The 19,755-nt window shown below is 38.2% G+C and overlaps 1 protein-coding gene across 1 annotated transcript in view; it reads left to right on the top strand.

Annotated features, from left to right (window-relative positions):
* PREP (prolyl endopeptidase) overlaps nt 1-19,755 on the top strand; it is an 85,858-nt gene that overhangs the window by 16,800 nt on the left and 49,303 nt on the right. Inside the window, exon 7 of the mRNA XM_030944368.1 lies at nt 5,075-5,180. Within this exon, the coding sequence (XP_030800228.1) occupies nt 5,075-5,180 (106 nt within the window). The remainder of the gene's footprint in view (nt 1-5,074; nt 5,181-19,755) is intronic.

Here is a 19,755-nt window from a genome sequence, read left to right as displayed (position 1 = left end):
TATGCCTCAGAATGTTCCTGAAATTTTGCTTTCCTGTGATCACCCAGCATTAGTGAAACTGATACTCTGCAAACAGAAAACAAAGCAGCACCTTTACAGCCTGAGAGTGGCAGCTTCAGGTGGCTTGGATTGTGCAGGCAGTCTCAGGAGGTTGCTTTGTGAGAGGGAGTTCCTGCCCCAGTCTTTAGCGTCTTAAAAGACTGCAAGAACATAAAATGTGATAGGAGCTATTTGCAAGCTTCAGTGATTTTCTGGCACCGCTACAAAGATAATATCAGAACATAGCTGTATGTTCCCTTCATTAAAAAAACAACAAACCAGTACAACACCCCACAACCCCCATAAAAACCCCACAAAAACCCACAACCCTTTACAAAAGAGTTTCTTATTCTAGGAAAGAAAATAGCTTTGATTTTTCTAATAAATGTGAGATAATAAAAGTGGAATTTGAAAGGCTGTAAGACTACTGTGGGAGTTCTTTGTCATCATGCAGGCAGATCTTTGCAGCACAGGCACATGTGCACATCTGTAGAACACTTGAGGCTGTTCAGACAGTGTAATTGCTCTTTACTTGCCAAATATTTTAGCAAATTTTACAATATTTTTTTTTCTCTCTGTAGAACCAACATGCTTTGTAGATTTTTGTACTTGATATTTTCATTTGTTCATCTGATAAAAAGCTTAAAAATACTCATAAATAACGAAAGAGGTCATTTCTGCAGCAGGTGAAAGGTTTCTTGCATGTAAATTCTTCTTAGTGGAGTCATATCCAGGGTCAGTGGTGTTATGCAAAACTCTTTGTGCAGCATATATCTAAAGTTAAGGAAGTAACTGCTGTCATTAATCTATTTTATTGTGTTGACTGGGTACATTCCTAAATAAGTATTTTTAAAAAAATCTATTCAGTCTCTCTGGGTGGTTTTAAGCTGTTACATCCATAGCATATAGTGAAAATTGTAGCAGTGTTAAAATCCAGCTTATTGATGCAGTGAGTTTTTAGTTCCATGCATTGCACAGTTGCATCTTTATTGCCATACATCTTTCTTTTTCTGGATGATCTGATCTTTCATGGCTGGATACATTACAGTTAGTAATTTGACCTTTTAGCTCTGTTGGAAAGCTTTGATTCTGTCTGTGATTTTTTGGAACTTTGTTTTGGTTTTGTTTTTTTTTTTTTGTACATGATTCATTTGCTGTGCTTCATTGGAAATGCATTAGATAGCAGTGACAATTGTTCAGTTTCATATGCAAAGGGCACCAGTGCATGCGGAGCTGTAGTTTGTGAAATAACTGCAGATGCAGATCAGGTTGTAGATTACCATAGTGTTAATGCCTGCAGTTAAGAAGAGAGCTTATCTTTTTCTCAACACAGGCATAGGATCTAATAACTGAATTTTTTTTTATTTTATTTTAGTACCTTGTTACGCAGAAACAAATTACGCAGTGATTAGGTTTTTTCCACCTTGATAATAAAAAAGGGCAAAGGTAGTAAAACTTTTAATTTATTGTCTGTTAAGGAATGATGTGTGTGTATAGTTGCCTTAATAGAATACAACATACTCTAAGGGCCTCTATTTGTGAACTGAATATAGAGAGCTCTTCCTTATCCTGAACCTGGCAATTGTGGCTGTCCAGGTAGCGTTCACAGAACTTGCATTAATATTCACTGTTAGTATGCACATGACTTGAAAGTAGAGCACTCTAATATCTCTCATATTGACATTTTAGTTGAGTAATGCATAAAGCCAGGAAGTCTGAAAACCCAACAGCTTTCTCATGTTCATTCTTTTTTGTTGTTGTTTGTTCAATTATGTATGAGTTTTTGGTCTGAAATCTGCTGCTGCTGCTAGACAAAATATTTCACTTTGTTTTTGCTGTGGATTCTCATAACCCTTTGCAGTTCCTTATATGGCTTGTATAATGAATTAGTTGTATTTTGTAACGAAGATGAGATTTGAGTGGTTAGATTGTTTTTACTGATTAGACTTCATATAATTTTTTTATTTTGGTGTTCATTGATATATTGAAGTTACAGATTCTTCTCTTAATGTTTGTCTTAGCAGTGGTTACTGTTCATCAAAATGGAGAGAACACCCAGCATTGAAATCACTAGGCAGAAAAACAGCCCAGAGAAAACACTCCACTATAAACCAGAACTCTGCTGTAAAGGAGAATTTAAAGGTTTTGATGCCTGAAAGACTAGATAAAATAGTACTTAGGAGTACAGCTTAGTGATACTGTTGTGTTTGTTTGTATGGTGTAATGATGGTCACAACATATATTTAAGAAATAGTAGGTCTAACAAGCTCAAAATTGCCAACTGACTGAATGACAGTAGTAGTGAAACTAAAGCTACACACCAACATCAGTTCTTTGAAATAATCCTTCCTTTACTGGTGCTCAGTTAGGGATTAGTACTGTGTTATGCCAGTAAAATCATTGTTATGCTGAAGGTTTTCGAAAGGTCCAGTTGAAACGCTACAGGATTTCTTCTGTCCTGTTTTGACAGATACTAAATGTTGTTTTAAGAGGTGCAATTACTTTATAGCTTACCTTTTACCAGTGGGTGTTCTTTGAAATGATAGTAATTATTTTAATGAGGGAAATGTGCACTGACTGGCATTCCAGATCTCTCAGAAATTTTTGAGATGTTTCCTTTTCATCCTAAATGCGGGAAATCAGGTCTGACGTTGCAGCTGTCTCCCTTATGCTGAACCATGAATGCATTCTGAGATTTGAGTGAGGTACTAGCATGAAATTTCAGTTCATAAATTTGTGAGCCAAGAGCAGGGATTGCAGCTCAGCTCACGAAGATGATGTAGCAGTGTGACAATAATTCAAATGATAGTTGGTAAATCCTATTTCCTTTTGCTGTCCTGAAAACCAGACCCTTGTCTGTTTACAGTGTAGGGTCAGTGGCATTTTCATCAGTGCTGCAATCTGAGCTGCCTTAAGCAATCTCTACCCCTGTTATTCATGTTTCCAGCTGTTTGGTGCTGTGTGTTAGCTTGGCCATTCGTGCAACTGAGCAGTGAACTGATTGAGATACTAATCTGGCAGAGGGGCTTCTTTTATTCTTCTTTGGTTTTTTATTGTGCATTGTTTAAGTATTTTTCCTTTTTCTTTCTCCTTCCCCTCCTGGATTCTTTGTTTTGTTTGTTTGGGTGTTTTGTTCTTCTGGATTCTTTCTTCTTTTCTGGTTCTTGGAGGTTTAAATTTTTTTGTTGTCATTGAACATGCCATTTTTTCAGTTGGATCAGTTCCCTGAACTGGTGTACTTCACAAATGGTGGATGGTTGTACTGGCACGACATGGGGAATGAATTTACATGGACACAAGCAATGATAGCAGTAGGAAGAGCTAGAGGTGGAGACTGCATAAGGTGATGCTGCTGCCAGGATTGCTCATCAAACTGTAACTTTGCAGTATAGATGTCTAAATCTGCAGTATAATACTGAGCATTTTAGCATGCTGCAGTCAACCATCTTGTCCTGTTTCTGTCAAAATCCTTTGGGTTGTAGAACTCACTGGTATAAGAATAGCTTTAGCGATAGAGACACACTTAATTGGTATCCCACCAGCAAGATGCTTTGGGAGTTCTTACTTCAAATTAAACATAAACTGCTATCAACTCTTAACTAGTACAGCTGGGAATATGGAAGGAAAAATTAGATGTACTCAGATTTGCTGTCATCAGACATCCTGAATTGCCCTTGCAACAACATCAGAAATTTGCACATCTCTGTTCTTTCTTGGGTAAAGTTATCAGTCTTGTCTTAACTGTTTTACTCACAGAATCAAAGAATAAATTTATGTGGGTTCTGACCATGACTAAAAGAGTTTTGTGTGTCATACTCTTAAATATAACTGTAATCTGTATTTTTATATATAAACTTAAAATTATTTGTTATGTTTTTTCAGTTGGTGATGAAGTGAAGGGAACTTGCTGCTTTCACAAGTATGGACAGATGTTTAAGGAGCATATTGCAATCATTTTCTTCATTAAAATTTACACCTGCAATTATTGCTTACCTAAAACCACTGAAGATATATTTTCAAGAAAGATCACCTAATCTTGGTTTCCATTTCTGGATATACTTGTTTCTAGGTGCAGGGTGCCTTGTTAAAGATGCCTTTGCTGTTTCATATAATGGAGTGGGATTTTGGCTACAATAGGAATCTTAGGTGTTCTTTTCTCTTTGTCTTGTGAGCTTTAGGCTGTACGGGCTTTTTTTGTGGTATAATTAGATCATAACAAAATGCCTGTAAAAAAACAATTTGGAAACACTCATTTGGGGCTTGTTTTTGTTTCAAGGAGTGTTGTTGGGGTTTTTTAATTAACTTTCATACAATGAGATTTGTTTCTCTTCCCTTTCTTGTGTCCTTAAAATTGTGGACCTGTTGGAATAGCAGTATAATTAAAACTTAATTATTTTGAAATTTATTTTGCACAACTCATTCTACAGGTATTTTGCATAACAAATGTTACAAATATAAACTGAAATATATCTAAGAAGTAATTACAATATAAGAATTGTTTTGAAGCTGTGTATAGTGCCAAGTGGAAAATGTCCAGCACCCAGATTTGTATTTTGTGACTTTAAATTCCCATTAGATAGGGTCATATAAGAATATGAATAGTAAACAGCCTTCTCTATCAGCTCTGTTAATAAAACATCAAAATTTGGTAATTTTGGAATATGCTTGGAACAGCTCAGTCAGGAGAAGGAGACTTTAAGACTTGTTGTTACTTTCTACCTTTTCTTGTTGAATTTGCACTTTCAAAAGCTTTGTCAAGAAATGTAGTATGTTTGCAAAGCCTGAGTAGCAAGAAGGATTAGTTGATGACTTTCTGTACTAGCAGACACCATTTCAAAAATTCTCTTGTGTGTGTACATGCATGTGCAAAAGCGAACCAAGAAGCTTCATCAGATAATTTATAATGTGGTTATAGCTTGTAATGTTTTTTTAACAGCAGCACCAGATTTTTCTGCATGTATGAACTCACTTTTCAAGTTGGAGTTCTCTTTTCCAGAGGGTGAATTGTCTTTGATTTTTCTGTAACTTCTTACAGGTGTCAGATGATGGTCGATATGTCTTGCTGTCTATCAGGGAAGGCTGTGATCCAGTGAACAGACTGTGGTACTGTGATCTACAGAAGGAGTCCCAGGGTATATCAGGTATGTGTTGCTTTGTAAGCTTGCTTCCTGTTAAGGCAGTATAAAATTTGAAATACTTTATGTTTGAATGAAAAAAAAATATATTGAAATACATATATATATTGAAATACATGTATTGCTTAACCACGTTAATGCAGAAATTAGACAAAATAAGCACTGCTAATATTCCATTTTCTGTTATGTATCAGTAGATGAAAAACTCCATTCTTCATTCTGTAGTTTGCTTAAAAGGTCACAAGGAAAAGTTGGTATAGTATAAGCAGCTGTACCATTGTATGTTCAATTTCATTCTACACCACTAATATTTTTCTGTTAAAACTTTTTTTTGTATTTTAAAAATGTCATGTATCTCCCTTCAAGTGCTGATAGGACTTTTTCACAAAAAGTGATTAACTTACAGATAACTTTTTTTTTTCTATGTATAGTGCTGGGAAATAAAAATCCTCCAGTGTTATTTGGTAGCACCATTGTTGTTACAGTAGAAGTATCAACTCATATTTCAAATGTGCTTTCCTGAAGTGCTCCTCTCTTGCCTTCTAGTTGGAGTAGCCTTTGGCTTTCACGTATTAGGCTTTGTAGCCACAATGGTATGAGCTGAAAGTATGGCGCTTTATACCATATGGCTGTTGTTAATTGTTGGCATAGTTAGCTGGTTTACTGATTGGTAGTTCTGTATTTCCAGAGTATTGGATTATTGGAAGGTATTCCTCAATACGTGTTTTGCATAGAACACAACTTAGCTTTTTTGATTCTTGCAGCTTCTCTCTTCAGAAACTTCAGAAACAGAATAAATACTGCAGTGGCTTTTTGTTGAACATTGAATCTCAAGAAGCTTGTTCTCTTGTTTATTAACAGCATATTTCAGGCTAAGGAGGGGACACTACTACTGACTTGTCTACAACCAAACTTCAGCCAAGGCTGTCAGCAACTTGCACATGCACAGCCAATTCTTCATTATTTGTACGTACCAGGTCAGGCAGGGCACTTTTCTTTTCTTTGGCTTCATGATCACTTTGGGAACTTATCATCAAGGCCCTGTAGAATTCTAGATTCCTTGAGCCCTAGATTATGCTGTCCTTCCACACAGAAGGCATCACAGTGGCTAGAATTTCCACTCTGAGTAGGGCCTGTGAACATAAGTCATCTTCCAGTTGTCTGAACAAGGCATCATCTACTTCTTCCTGCTTAGGAAGTCCATAGCATGTGCTACTACATACAGTAGACTATATACTACTATACATAGTAGTATATACCGCTGCAGTAGTACCCATGCTGGTCTGCCTGTTAATCTTAACCTGTGAGCTACTTACCATCTCCTGAACGTTCCCAAGGCAGAACTCCACAAACTCCAGCTGTTTTTTCACATAAAAGACAACTCACCTCCTCACCTTGCCAGCCTATCCTTACTAAACAACCTTTACCTATCCATGGTAGCACAGCATTCCTGTGAGCTATCCCACCATGTCTCCATTTTCCCATTGAGGTCATAGTCCAGAAACTGCCCATGGACTTCTAACTCCTCCTGTTTGTTCCCATGTTGTGTGCATCAGTGTAGAGGCAGTTCAGGCAGGCACCCAAGTGTGCTGATTCCTCTGTACAGGTGTGAGAGCTTTCTCCATGAGGCTGTTCTGCTGGCACTTCCTTCTTCATATGCCTATGCTTGGAGAAACTCCACTTCAGCTCTGTTTTGTGGATTGCTGTGTCTCTTTCATTCTTACCATCCAGGCCCTTGGCTTGCCCACCCCATCCACATTTTCCTTACTTGTTGAGGAATCACTTTCTCCTGTTTTTTCTGGTTTAAAGCTCTACTTACTGGGTTGTCTAACCTGCAGGGATCCTTTTGCCTTGCTTGTTCCAGTGGACAACAGTGCAGCAATAGTACAGAATGGGGTAACCTAGAATTGCTGCCAAATCATTGATTTTTCTCTTGGATGTGTATGGATGTGTATGTATGTCTCTTGTTCCTTATTTGCAGCCTGCTTTCTGTGGAAATAAGAGATGCTTAATCCCACTGTGCTTTTGTAAGTGTTGGCTCCCAAATGCAATCAGTGGTAATGGAAAAGCAGGAGTCCCAGTGGTCCAACCCCTACAAGAACATATGGAAGGTCAGTTGGCCAGGCAGACATGAGACCATAAGCTTGTGGCATAAATTTAATCTTGTTATACCTTGAAGACTCACTCAAATGGACACCCTTATGGATTCCTGAGATGTGGAGAATGCTTCAGAAGAATTTTTTATTGTCTTAGACTTGAGCCACTTTCAAAGTTCTCTCCCCTGTGGATTCTCAGAGATATTAAAGTCAATGAAGATTTGTCTTCCAACTTTGATATTCATAACAGCTCTCTCCTGTGTGAATTCTTGGATGACACTCTGTTTATGCTGAATCTTAATATAATTAAGTTAGAATGTCAAATGACTTTATACAAACCCATACACCACTAGGTTCCACTGTTTCCAGTGTTTAGAGACTTGTGTCTCTTTGTTGCATACAAGACTCTGTCTGTGTGTTGTATTCACTTAAGAGGACTTTTAGATGCACCCTTCCTGTACATCTGTTTATTTGGATCATTATGGTGTTCAGCAGGGCTTTGTCATCACTGGAAGGTTGTGGTGACCTGAGATGATGAAGTTTCAGAACCCATCTGTGGATTTGAAGGAACAGTTATAAGCATAGCTACATTTCTATAGAACTCCTTAAACAACCTGGGTTTTATTCTGATTTTTCTCAGAAGTGCCATCTGTAAGTCATAGATCAATTCGTAGTGTGTTAGACAAGTCTGCTCTCAGAGTTGAAATAAAGTCAAACAGGGAAGAGTGTTAAATAAATGAGGAAATGCATTGTAATATTGTAGGCAAGTAATACTGGCTGATAGGGAGGTGTATGATTTAAAGGACCCATAGGGTGGATAAGTGGAGTAATTCTGTTAGGTTTTAAATTTGTAAACCCATCTCCTTGAATGGGCTATTGGGTTTGTAATAACAAGGCTAAGTTAGTCTAAGCCACATGTTCATCCAACGGCTGTTACATCATTGACTGCTTTGAGATCCAAAGTGGATGAGATGATTAATGACTTTTCGTACCTTGTGCTGTAATGAAGGACTCTGCTTGCTGCCAAATTCTGTGTTGGAGATAAAGTGAGAATCACCTCCAGACTGTAAGTGTGATAAGATGATGGACTGAATGTACCTGTATAGACCATTAGCTGAGGCTCCTGCTTTCCTGTGCTCCCTCAGGATGGTTCAGTCCATGTGAAATACAGGTATCTCTCTGGACAGATGTGGACCCCTGTGCTGGTTGCAAAAAGTGGCTTGTAGCTCACATGCTTCTAAGATTAAAGGGAGAAAAAGAAAAGAGAAATACCTCGAAACTGAAAGCAACTTGAAAAAATTAAGCAGGAAATCTGAAAAAAAGTACAAAGTTGAGGGGAGATAGAAAATGAACTGATTAAGACAGATGTTTGTGAAGAAGCTGTCAGAAAAAAAAGAGAGCTAGTTTCAGGACTGTCTGAGTGAGTATTGGTTATTTCAGAAATTGTACTGACTGGCAAAGGGGGAATGAGGGAAGCTGAAAAATGAAAGAAAAGGGATGATATTATAGGTGGTCTAGGATCTAGCAGATAACACATCTGATGTAGATGCTGTTTTAAGGACAGAATGATTTTACAGTGAAGCTTCAATTTAGTAACCATAAAGAAGAAGTGAAATAATATTGGAGAGGCTCTGCTTAATTCAGTCAAAATGCTTTTACATCCTGGAGATGCTTGCTCAAGACAGAGGTACAAATAAGTCTGATTTTGCAGCTGAAAGCTGGAAATGACCATTGAATTCTTAGTTACTTTTGTTTTTAACACCTTATTAAAGTGATATTGACTAAACTGCTTCCTGAATTGTTGAAATTAATTGACCAATGAAAAGTTCTGTTAAAACACAGGACTATGGTTTTGTAATGAAGAGGAAAAAAGTAACAGAGCTAGTAATCAAGGGAAAGGACCTAATATATGGAATGTACCTCAGAACTGAAGGGACAGAGCTGGTATTACAAACAATCTTGTAGTAATTTCGCACTTAGGTTGTTCTGTGCCCCTCTTCTTTTTTATCCTTCCTTCTGTAATAGACCTCTTATATCCATGTTCCTTATATCACTTCCAGTGTTTGGACCTGTCCTTGAAAATCCCACAGAGGCTGGTTATAGGAGTGTCCTTTATACTTAATTTATAGTTTATTAGTTTAATTCCTATGAGATACATCAGAATTAAGTCCTGTTTGAGCAGCAGGTCAAGATCAATGCACGTGTGTGTATTTATGGACTAAAGCCACACAATGCTCATAGAAGCTCCTGTGCTCAATGTACTGACTGTGTCACTCTGCAGCAGCATCCTGGTTGTAGCAGCAAGGATAAATAGGCAGACCTGACTTCCCTTGTCTGGATGGAGCAAAACAAAGGTTAGGACTTCCCTCAGCTATGAAGGAATCAATAATAAACTATTCTGTATAGGTATTTTATTGGCTAGTTACCTGGTACTAGCTCTTCTTGTACTGGATAGCAATATTGTGGTTTCTAGGTTGAGGCTCTTGGACTGAGTGAAAGCCATTTGTGTTTCCATGAAGTGATTCATAGTTTGGATCGTTTTGATAGTATGATGTACAGCTTATTTAGAAATAGTGATTGTTTTTTATAATTTTCTCATTTCACTGGGACTGAATAAAAAGATTTTGAAAACTTTGTGCAATCTGGCAGTATTGCACTGGATATATAGAGGTTGGTATGTGGCAGATTTCATATGCTCAAATAAAAATTTAAGTCTTCTCTTTCATCTGTAGACTTTATTGATATAGTTTTTCATTATTTTCATTTTTGGGGACTTTGATTTAGCTGAACTAGTCTACTTCTGCACACAGCTGGACATATGAAATTATATGCTCATTAAATATTTCAAGTCTGGTGTCAACAATTTTCTCATACTTCTGAGTTTCTTTGTATTGTAAGGTCATAGTTTAGAACAAGTAAATGTGCTCTACTTAAGAATTGTTAGAATTAAGGTTGGCTAGCTGATTTGTGGGCTTTGCTTCTAACTTACTCTAGGTAAGAAATGTGGCACAATTAAAAAAAAATATTTCTGCCTATGTGTTAGGTGACCTTCTTGCTCAGAATAAAGTTCATTTTGTCTGTCTGAGAGACCAAAAGAGGCCTTTTCCCTCAAAGAGCACAGTAGCTGGTTGAATTATTTTGCTTAAATTTGCAGGGTAGAGTGGGGAAGCAGAGTGAAAAGGAGGGTATCCATCTTGGGAAAAGAAAGAAGAAACAGGAGTGCAAAATTAAACAGTGTGTTTCATGTGTGGAATTAAAAAATGGTTAATAAATATCTGCCCAATAGAACTTGGAAGATGGTTGTGAATTCAGGGATGAGTCAGCTACTGTGGGAATCATCAAGCAACACAATATAACCCATAACAAGCTTGCAGGAGCTCAGATATTTCTTTCCCCAGTAGGTGAAAGGAACGTGTAATCTTCCATTTCTACTCTTATTTATATATGGCATGTTTTTATAGCAAGAAAATATTTCCTTTTTAAATTTCAAATTAAACTCAACAGTTTGTGGCTGTTTTGAAAATCTGAATCCAACCAGATAAGCTCATTGAGTTGAAAAAACAAAGCTGTAAACCCCTTTTTTGCCTTCTTAAATTGTGAACATCTTCTATATTTATGCTCAATTACATGCCTGTCCCATTTTTGCTGTCTGTCTAGACAATACAAATAGAAAAGTAAATTTGCCCCTTTTCAATCTGAGACACTGAAAGGGATGATCCAGATTGTTCCACAAGAATCATCAAGAAATGGAACAGAATGATTTTGCTAACAATCTAAAGTAAATTGCTTTGAGGAAGAGGAAACCTCTGGTTTAACTTTCTTACCATTTATCTTTTTATAAAACATGGTTTGTCTGATATTTGCCACTTAATTATTGCTTTAGTAATCTTGAGTTGGTGCATTCCATTACCTTCCTGCACAGCTTGAGTTGTTGCTTCTTTTTGCATGTACTGCCTTTAAATAATAAGTGAGATGATAATGATGTCATCAAAGACTCTCTGGAAGAAGGAACATTATATTAGTTCTGTTGTACTGAAGGAAGTTGTGTCCTGTGCATTCACATTGTTCATGTATTCAGATTGTTCATATATTTCTCAGGCTGTGGGTCAACAGGTGTTAACTTGTCCCGTGTTGATTGGGAAATCATTTTAGTCTCTGAATGGAGATCACATCTAATAAATGAGAGTAGACTATTTTAAATGTTCAGGAGACTTAAAAGGATTTAACTTGTCTATTTCTGCATTTGAAAATTTAGGTGTGTCAATAATCTTCCCCCTTTACTATGTCATGATATTTTTGTCAACAGCTAATCAAATTGGCCGTGCAGTCTCCTGTGATATTCCTTGTCAGATTGTTTTCTTCAGAAGATAATCTACACAGCAGTGTTTCTGTTTCTTTCCATGAATGGTACAGGAAGCATCTGAGCATCTTTTCTGTCTCCCAGATTAGCTAAAACATGCTTCATGCTTTCCTTCCCCCCCCTTCACGGGGTTTCTACTGTGTACAGACTGAGTCATTTTTCTCTTCAAATGTTCAGGTTTTTAAGGAGGCCATTGTGAGCTGCTTGTGCCAAGAATGGTCCTTTTTAGAATAGAAAATCGCTGTGCTAAGTAGCCTATGACAAATATGTAATAGCTTCATTTTAATGGGGATTTTAAATGAGTCTGAAAAGATAAGTGATTTGGGGAGATATTGTTTCCCTTCCTCCCCTACTACCATAGGCATTTTGAGAAACCCACCAGATTAACCCAGTTCATGGCAGTTTTTGTGACAAAACTCTTTGTGTTAGAAATGACCAGGTTTACCAATTGGAATTTTATGTTTACAACTAACTTAACCAAACACACCTTTAAAAAGATTTTTATCTCATATCAGTATTTTACAAATACTCTATTTCTCAAGACCTGAAGTCATAATTCACGGTATTGTGGCAATACAATGCTGTGAGAAGACCCCCTGGGAGCAGACAGCTGGCTGCTCTTTAAGCTTTTGGGGTAACTCCCTTGCTGTACTGTTTCAAGTAAATGTGGATATGGATAACTCTTCCCTTTGTGCTTTGTTCTTCCTCTTTAGTTCCTTGTGGGGTGAGGTTTAGAAAGATCAGGGGCAAAATTATGGGATTCTTGTCCGGGTTTGATGACTCTGTCAGCCAACTGATAAGGTCTAATTTTGCCTTATGAATCAGTAGCAGGAATGCAGTGCCTGCTGGGTCAGGAAGGACAGCACTGTGGGTTCATGACCAGAAGGTTATTCCCTCATTCAGTACTCCAGATTTCCCTACTTATCTTGCTAAGCTGCTCGTAGGCTTTTCAACTCTTGGCTCCTGTAACAAACATTTAAAAGTGATCTAATGCTAAGTATTTCTTAAAAAAACCACATATTTACCCAGTAGCTGAGCAATGTAAGGCACAATTTTTGGTAGCTATTTTATCAAACTTGGCTTCCACTAGACAGACAGCACTCAGGTTTGCTTGTTTCTTGAACCAGTCAAACAAGAAAACTTCTTTCATTAATCACTTTGCTTAACTGTTCTTGGTATCCCTGAAAATGCCTCACAGTAGCCAAACAGCTAGATACATATTAATCAAGCAATTATTTATTAGCAAACTTTGTTGTACACATTACCAAAAAAAACCCGACCCAAAACCAAAAAACCCAACCAACCAAAAAAAAACACCAAACAAACCACAAAAACAGTGCGGTTTTTAATGTAGCATGTCTCTTCATGCTTCTGTGCCTGGTAATAATTTTGTTTTTCCCTTTTCTTGAGAAATGAGATTGTTTGTTTATTTTTTATTAGATTGTCAGCCTTAACTGTTTACTCTTTTGAATATGTGATTTGGTGCTGTGAAGAAGGAATTTAGCACCAATCTGTTGGTGTGCAACAAGAAATAAATCAAAGCTGTTTAATCACCCTTGGCTGTGAACGTAGACCAGCATGACATGGCCTATTGGTCTTGTTGAAGTTGTCCTTAGTATTGACCTTTTTCTTTATTTTGTATTGTGGTAGCAGCTGGGAAGCCTAATGAAAAAATCAGGATCCTCTTGTGAACACTGTAGAACTGTTTTATGAGTTACTGACTCAGAGCTCTGGGCAGAGCCTCACTTTGCTCTTCCTAGGGGACCTGAAGCATGGGAGCAGAGGGGAAAAAAGAAGGGGTATAAACCAGCATGGGGAGCAGAAGAGATGGCTCTTCTTACAGCCTTTGGGTGTATAGAAACATAGCCTTAATGAAAAGCTGCAGTGATTTCTGGAATGCAAAAAGCTGAGAGGGTTGGTTAATTGGAAAGTGCACCTGAGTTGTTAGATTGGAAAGGAAGCTAAACACAGATTTGTTTTAAATAGGACGTACAGGGGCTTTCTGGAGAGAGAACAATGATAGGGGCTCTTCTGCTTGGGTACTGGGCTGCTTGGAGGTTGGTGGTTCGTGTCTGGTGGGAACAGTGTGAGGTGGTGGGAGGACACATGCACAGGAATAGGAGCTAGTGAAAAATACTGAGAACCACTGGCTTGAAAAGATGTGATAAAAATGGAGCAAACACAGAAGTTCACAGCTCAGTCATTTTCAGCTGGAATTGCTTTGTGTTAGACTGGCAGGGAAGGGTTGCAAGAAGGAATTTAAGAGCAAGGCTATCAGTCAGAATTTTTTTAAATTTTGTTTCTATGTCTAGAATGTTGGGGTTTTTCCCCCCACACTAAAAAAGCATGTATATGACTTGAGGACAGGTGGAAAAAGTTAATGTTTGTCCACTTCAGTGTTGAAAATAGCTTTGTTTGTCCTTTTGTGTTTTAGTTTAGTATTGCAATTTACCAGGCTCTTTTAATAAATAAATAAGCAATGAACAGTGCTATATACAGTAACATCAAAGGGATGAGTCAGTATGTGCTGTGTAGCCTGAAATAGTGGGTCAAAACCTTTGTAATGAAAATGAACAAGAGACAGCGAGGCAACAGGAGACATCAGCTATAAAGTGGAATGTGGTGAGAGGGAGAATACTCTTCCATGTTTTGAAAAACTCTTCTGTGATTGAAGTAACTTTAAAAAAAATTTCAAAAATGAATATCAAAACAAAGCTCTTGTATCCTAACAAATGGGGAGAAAAAATTAGTTGTCTTGAAAAATATGTGGAAGGATCAACAATAGAGTGTTTAAGAAAAATGTTTCATATCCCTTAAATGTCAATTTCAGAGTTTTGCTTTCACTGTATTTTTTTATTTATGATGCATAAATAGACTTATAAATACATACTTTATATGTATTTATTTTTGGAGGGACATTATTAGCAGTAAAAATAAATAAAATCAGTGACAAAAAAAGCACTATAGAGTGTCATCTATTTGAGTTTCTGTAAGACCTTTAACATGATCCCCTACAATATCTGTCTCTCTAAATTGGAAAGATTGGAATTTGATGGGAGGATTTTTGGGGGGATGAGGTATTGGTGGATGATCACATCCCAAGGGTCAACAGCTCAGTGTCCCAATGGTCAGGGGTGAGGAGTGTCTATGGTCCAATGGGACCATAGGTACTCAGGGGTCCCAGAGTGGGAGCAGTGCTGGATAGGCAGTGGGATCGAGTGCACCTTCAGCAAGCCTGCAGACATCACCAAGCTGAGTGGTGCTTCATTCCTGAAGGACAGGATCCCGTACAGATGGACCGGGACAAGCACAAGGAACGGACTCATGGGAACCTCATGAAGTTCCATAGGGCCAAGTGCAAGGTGCTGCACCTATGTTGGGGTAACCCCCTTTATCAATGCAGGCTGCAGGATGAAGGGTTTGAGAGCAGCCCTGCTGGGTCTGAGAAGGATTTGGTATTGGTGGATGAGAGGCTGGACATGACCCAGCAATGTGCACTCACAGCCCAGATAGCCAGTTGTATCCTAGGCTGCATCCAAAGCAGCATGGGCAGCAGGATGAGGGAGGGGATTCTGTGCCTCTGCAGTGCTCTCATGAGACATCTGGAACACTGCATCCAGCTCTGGGGACCCCAGCACAGAGAGGACATTGACCTGTTGGAGTGGGTCCAGAGGAAGACCATGATGAAGATCAGAAGACTGGAGCACCTCTCCTATGAGGAAAGGCTGAAAGAGCTGTGGTTGTTCAGCCTGGAGAAGAGAAGGCTTCAGGGAGACCTTGCTGCTGCCTCACAACTTCAAGGGAGTCTGGAAAAAGGGTGGGGACAAACTTTTAGCAGGCCTTGTTCTCATACAAAAAACAGTAATAGCTTTAAAAAGGGTAGGTTTCAGTTAGACAGAAGAAAGGAGATTTTTACAAGAAATGTGTTAAAACATTTGAACAGGTTGCCACATCACAAAGAGGTGATGGATACCTCATTCCTGAAAACATTTAAATTCAGATAGGATGGGGCTTTGAGCAACTGGATCTAGTTGAAGATGTCTCTGCTCATTGCACAGGGATTGGCATAGACAACCTTTAAAGGTCCTTTCAAATGCAAACTATTCTATGAAATTAAATAGCTTGCTGTTAATTTGAGCAAGGACATCTTCATGCTGCTACTCTTTGACTGGACATTACATTTATAAATCACCAAATCACAGAATGTTGAGGGTTTGGAGTGGATCTTAAAGATTATCCAGTCCCAACCCTACCTCCCTTTAGACCAGGTTACTCAAAGCCTTATTCAAACTGGCCTTGAACACCACCAGGCTAAATAGTATTCATAATGAAGTTATTTTTTAGATGAGGTATTTGTGCTTTCATCTGTTTGTATTAGAGAAAGTGTAGTGTGAGGGAGAGAGATTAGCTTTGATGCCTGCTTTTCAATTGCTATGTTCTGCTGTCTGAGGGCATGAGCTATAACTCTCTCAAAATGAATCATCTATATTCTCTTCTCCTGTCTCTTGAGTGATTATCCCAGTGGAAGTAAAATTGGAGCGTGAAAGTGATTGAGAAATGTCTGTTCATAAAAGTGCTTGATTTCTTTCTTCTGGATTAATCTTTGAATATATCTTGACACATCTGAACTTTTTAACTCAAAGGAACGAAGATTGCTTCCTTCCATTTATTTATATTTTAGATGGCAAATACATTAATTTTCCATGATCATTGAGTAGCTGTCATCCATCATCTGCAAGATGAGTTGTACCCTCTCAATACAAAATGCAAAAGTTGCATTCCTTTAAGAACATCTTAATATCTCCTTTACAGTATTTCCTCCCTCAGATGTTTATAGGTGAAGTCAGGTCCCAAGACATAGAGAGATCTTGCTTTTAAAGAAAGTCCAAATTGTTTGAAAATATCTCTGGCCTTTGGAGATCAGAGTGAGACAATTAAATATTTGTGTCTTTGAAGAAAAAAGAGGGAAAAAAACCTGAGTTCTTTCCCCTAGCTGCCTCGCTCAGAGCAGGGGCTTGGGAGCAAGCTGAGTCTTGCATGATTCAAGAAGAAATTAGATTTTGATGTGGAAGTAGATGTCTGAGTGAAGGACTCTGCCATTCAGTTTCCAGAATATGTAATGAACGTGCCACAGGGGCCCTGAAAGAGTCTCTTCCAATCTGATGTACGCTGTACACCATGAGATTGTCTTCTATTGAATGTAGAACCTTGTGTGGATTAGCACTGTGAAACACTGTAAAAGGCTGCCTAGAGAGGTGGATGCCCCATCCCTGGAGGTATTCAAATCTGGGCTGGACAGGGCTTTAAGCACATGGTGTAGTGGTGCATGACCCTATCCCCACGGCAGGGTGGTTGGAACTAGATGGCTTTTAAGATCCCTTCCAACCCAAATCATTCTATGATTCTATGAAAATGTGGGGGTTAAAAAATCATGATTTTCTGTAGGTAGAAGTTTATTTACTTAATGTGTGTACCCTAATAAAATGTGACATCATTCTTTGGGTTGGAAAACCTGTCCTGTTGTTATGAGGCAAGCCTCCTGGTTCATTTCCTGAGCTTTCTCAGCACTGCCCCATTTGTAGAAAAGTTGTCTTGCAAAAAATGACAAGACACAATGGAATTTATGGACATGAGCATTTATATATTCCCCTGATAATTTTGACTGTTAGAGCACTTGAAAAAAGCCAAATGGAAGTGTTTGCCTTTTGAAAACATTTTTCCCCAGGGTCTGATAACCCTGCTGTTGACCCTGTTTCTCCAGTACACAGACAAGAGGTTATTTGCCATTAATTGATTGTTTGGCCTTTCCATGAAAAATGAATTATGGAAGTATCAAGAACATTTTGTGAAGTGATTAACATGGCTCTCAGCTACTCTGTCCTTTCTGTATAAAGAGGGTTGGTAACAAGACCTTGTGATAGACCTTGTGATAATTCATGCTCTTACCAATTTGTTCAAATTAACTTTTCCTTCTCCTGTAGTTGTTGTCATTCACAGATCTGCTTCATCCCTCAGACCTCTCAGCAGACCATGGAATATTTTACTACGTTCAGAGGCCAGTACAATATTGAGGGCTTATTCTGTGAAACAGAAACAATTCCTCTTCTGATCTTCTGTGGATCCAAAAACTTTGTTTAAAAATTCTGTCTGTGACACAGAATGTTGCTTTTGTTTTTTGCAGAAGCCTAGCTCTGTAGGATTATGATTTTCTGTTGTGTGGCATGGCTTTATTGTCCACTGAATTCTACCTGCAGTTCCTATTGTAATGCAGTTATGTGATGATGAATAACTGATTGGTATAAAATATATAGGCAAAACCATCTGTATCTTTTCAGCAATGTATTTTAATAGAAGGACTGGCAGGGGAAAGAATTAGGGTATAGCAGCAGTATACAAGAAACTGTCATGCTTTTTACTATATATAATAAATCTGTCTCATTGTGTGCTTATGTGGATTAAACTGAAATCTTCAGCATTTCAGGTGTTAAGAGTAGCCTTAGACTATCCAAATGCCACTTCTCAGTGATTCTTCTCAAAGAGACATGTTCTCAGAGGGCTGGTGGTTAAACGTTTAAATGCCTTATCAAGATCCAGTTCTTCAACTCTTTTCTCTCCTTTTTATGAAGAACGAACTGAATGTCTGTCCTTCACCTTGTTCTTCAAGTACTTTTTGAAGTAATAACTTGCAGACATACTGTTCTTTTGTTACTGAAGGGGCAAGGCCAGAGTGCTTGACATGGGGGCAGTGCCATGCTGGTGAGCTCCATGGGCATGTCCCTTCTTTGTGTTGCCACTGGCATGACCTGGGGAGAAATGATATCTGTCCCCATCACTTTTCAGCCATATTAGTGCCCAATGAGCTGCCTGTGTTTGTCATCAGATTGTTACTTCTAGCCCAAAGGAGAAGGCTAAGCAGGAGGATCTGAAGCAATGCTAGAAGATCCCTTTCAGTCACAGCCACAACTAGGTCACCTGCAACCAAGCATAAAGAAGCATCCTCTTATGACTGATACCTGTGTCATTGCAAAGGATTTGTTCCTCTCACTGGAGAACTGCAGCAGCACATACCCTGTGCAGCAATGATGTGTCTGATGTAAGGGCTGCCTCTAGTTGCCTTGTTACTGCCTCTGATCCTGGATTAGATGTTGGCGTATTTAACCACTTCAGTAAGACAGTGGTTAAGAGGTAATTCAACTGCAATATTTGTCTTCTAAGGACTACATAAAAGCCACTTTAATAAGATGGATGCTCTTGTTTTTGTATAATAACAACTAAGTGTACCACTGCAGAACATCAACCCTCTCACTTATTTACTAGCTGCTCATTTGGGAGCGGATGAATGAGTTGCAAGGAAGCAATGTAACTCCCTACTGTCACATTATTGTCCTTTTTCTTCATGGAATCCAAGTTCTGTTGCACTCATGGAGACTACAACTATTGTTCACATTTGCCATTTAAAAAGTGTGTTTTTTCAACAGCCTGGAAATTTCTTTTTATGAAGTCTTGTACTTCAGTATAATGGTTTCATTCTGTCAGATACCAGTATTGTTATGGTGTTACTCTGCAGTTAAAGTTTTTATTTACTAAAATGCTGTGTGCCTTGGGATCTTGAAATGGTTTCATGGTGTTTATTAGGGTTTGCTGCAGGATGGATTTGCTTTGTTTTTCCTGGGCATCAAAGCAGGTTTTCTCTGTAGAATTCACAGCAACTGCAGTGACTTAGCAGGATTTTTCTTCAACATGAAATCTCTTGAGAAGGGCAAAACTTTTGATCTCAGGAAAAATCAAATTTAAGGGGCAGTGTATTCGCTCAGGATACTAAATTGACTGGATTGTGTGGAAAGTTCATACTGCAGCAGTACGCAAAGTGGAATTTAATCACTTTGCATGAAGAGACAGAGAAGTTTTCTTTAAACCAAAATGGCAATTAAGAGATACAAACTTTATGAATGTACCAGGCCTGACTATACTCTGTTATTACATCTAATGGGTTTAAAATTACCTTAGTCATCTCACTGCTTCCTCAATTATTCTTTTCTTTTTTAAAATTTACAGTAATTACAGCTTGGCTATGATCTCCTTGCTCAGTTTTTAATATTATAAAATAAGCTGAAATGCTTTTTTT

The sequence above is a fragment of the Camarhynchus parvulus genome, chromosome 3, assembly GCF_901933205.1.
Source record: "Camarhynchus parvulus chromosome 3, STF_HiC, whole genome shotgun sequence".
NCBI classification, from domain to species: Eukaryota; Metazoa; Chordata; class Aves; order Passeriformes; family Thraupidae; genus Camarhynchus; species Camarhynchus parvulus.
Note: the sequence above shows the minus strand (reverse complement) of the source record. Positions and strands in the feature narration are given on the sequence as shown.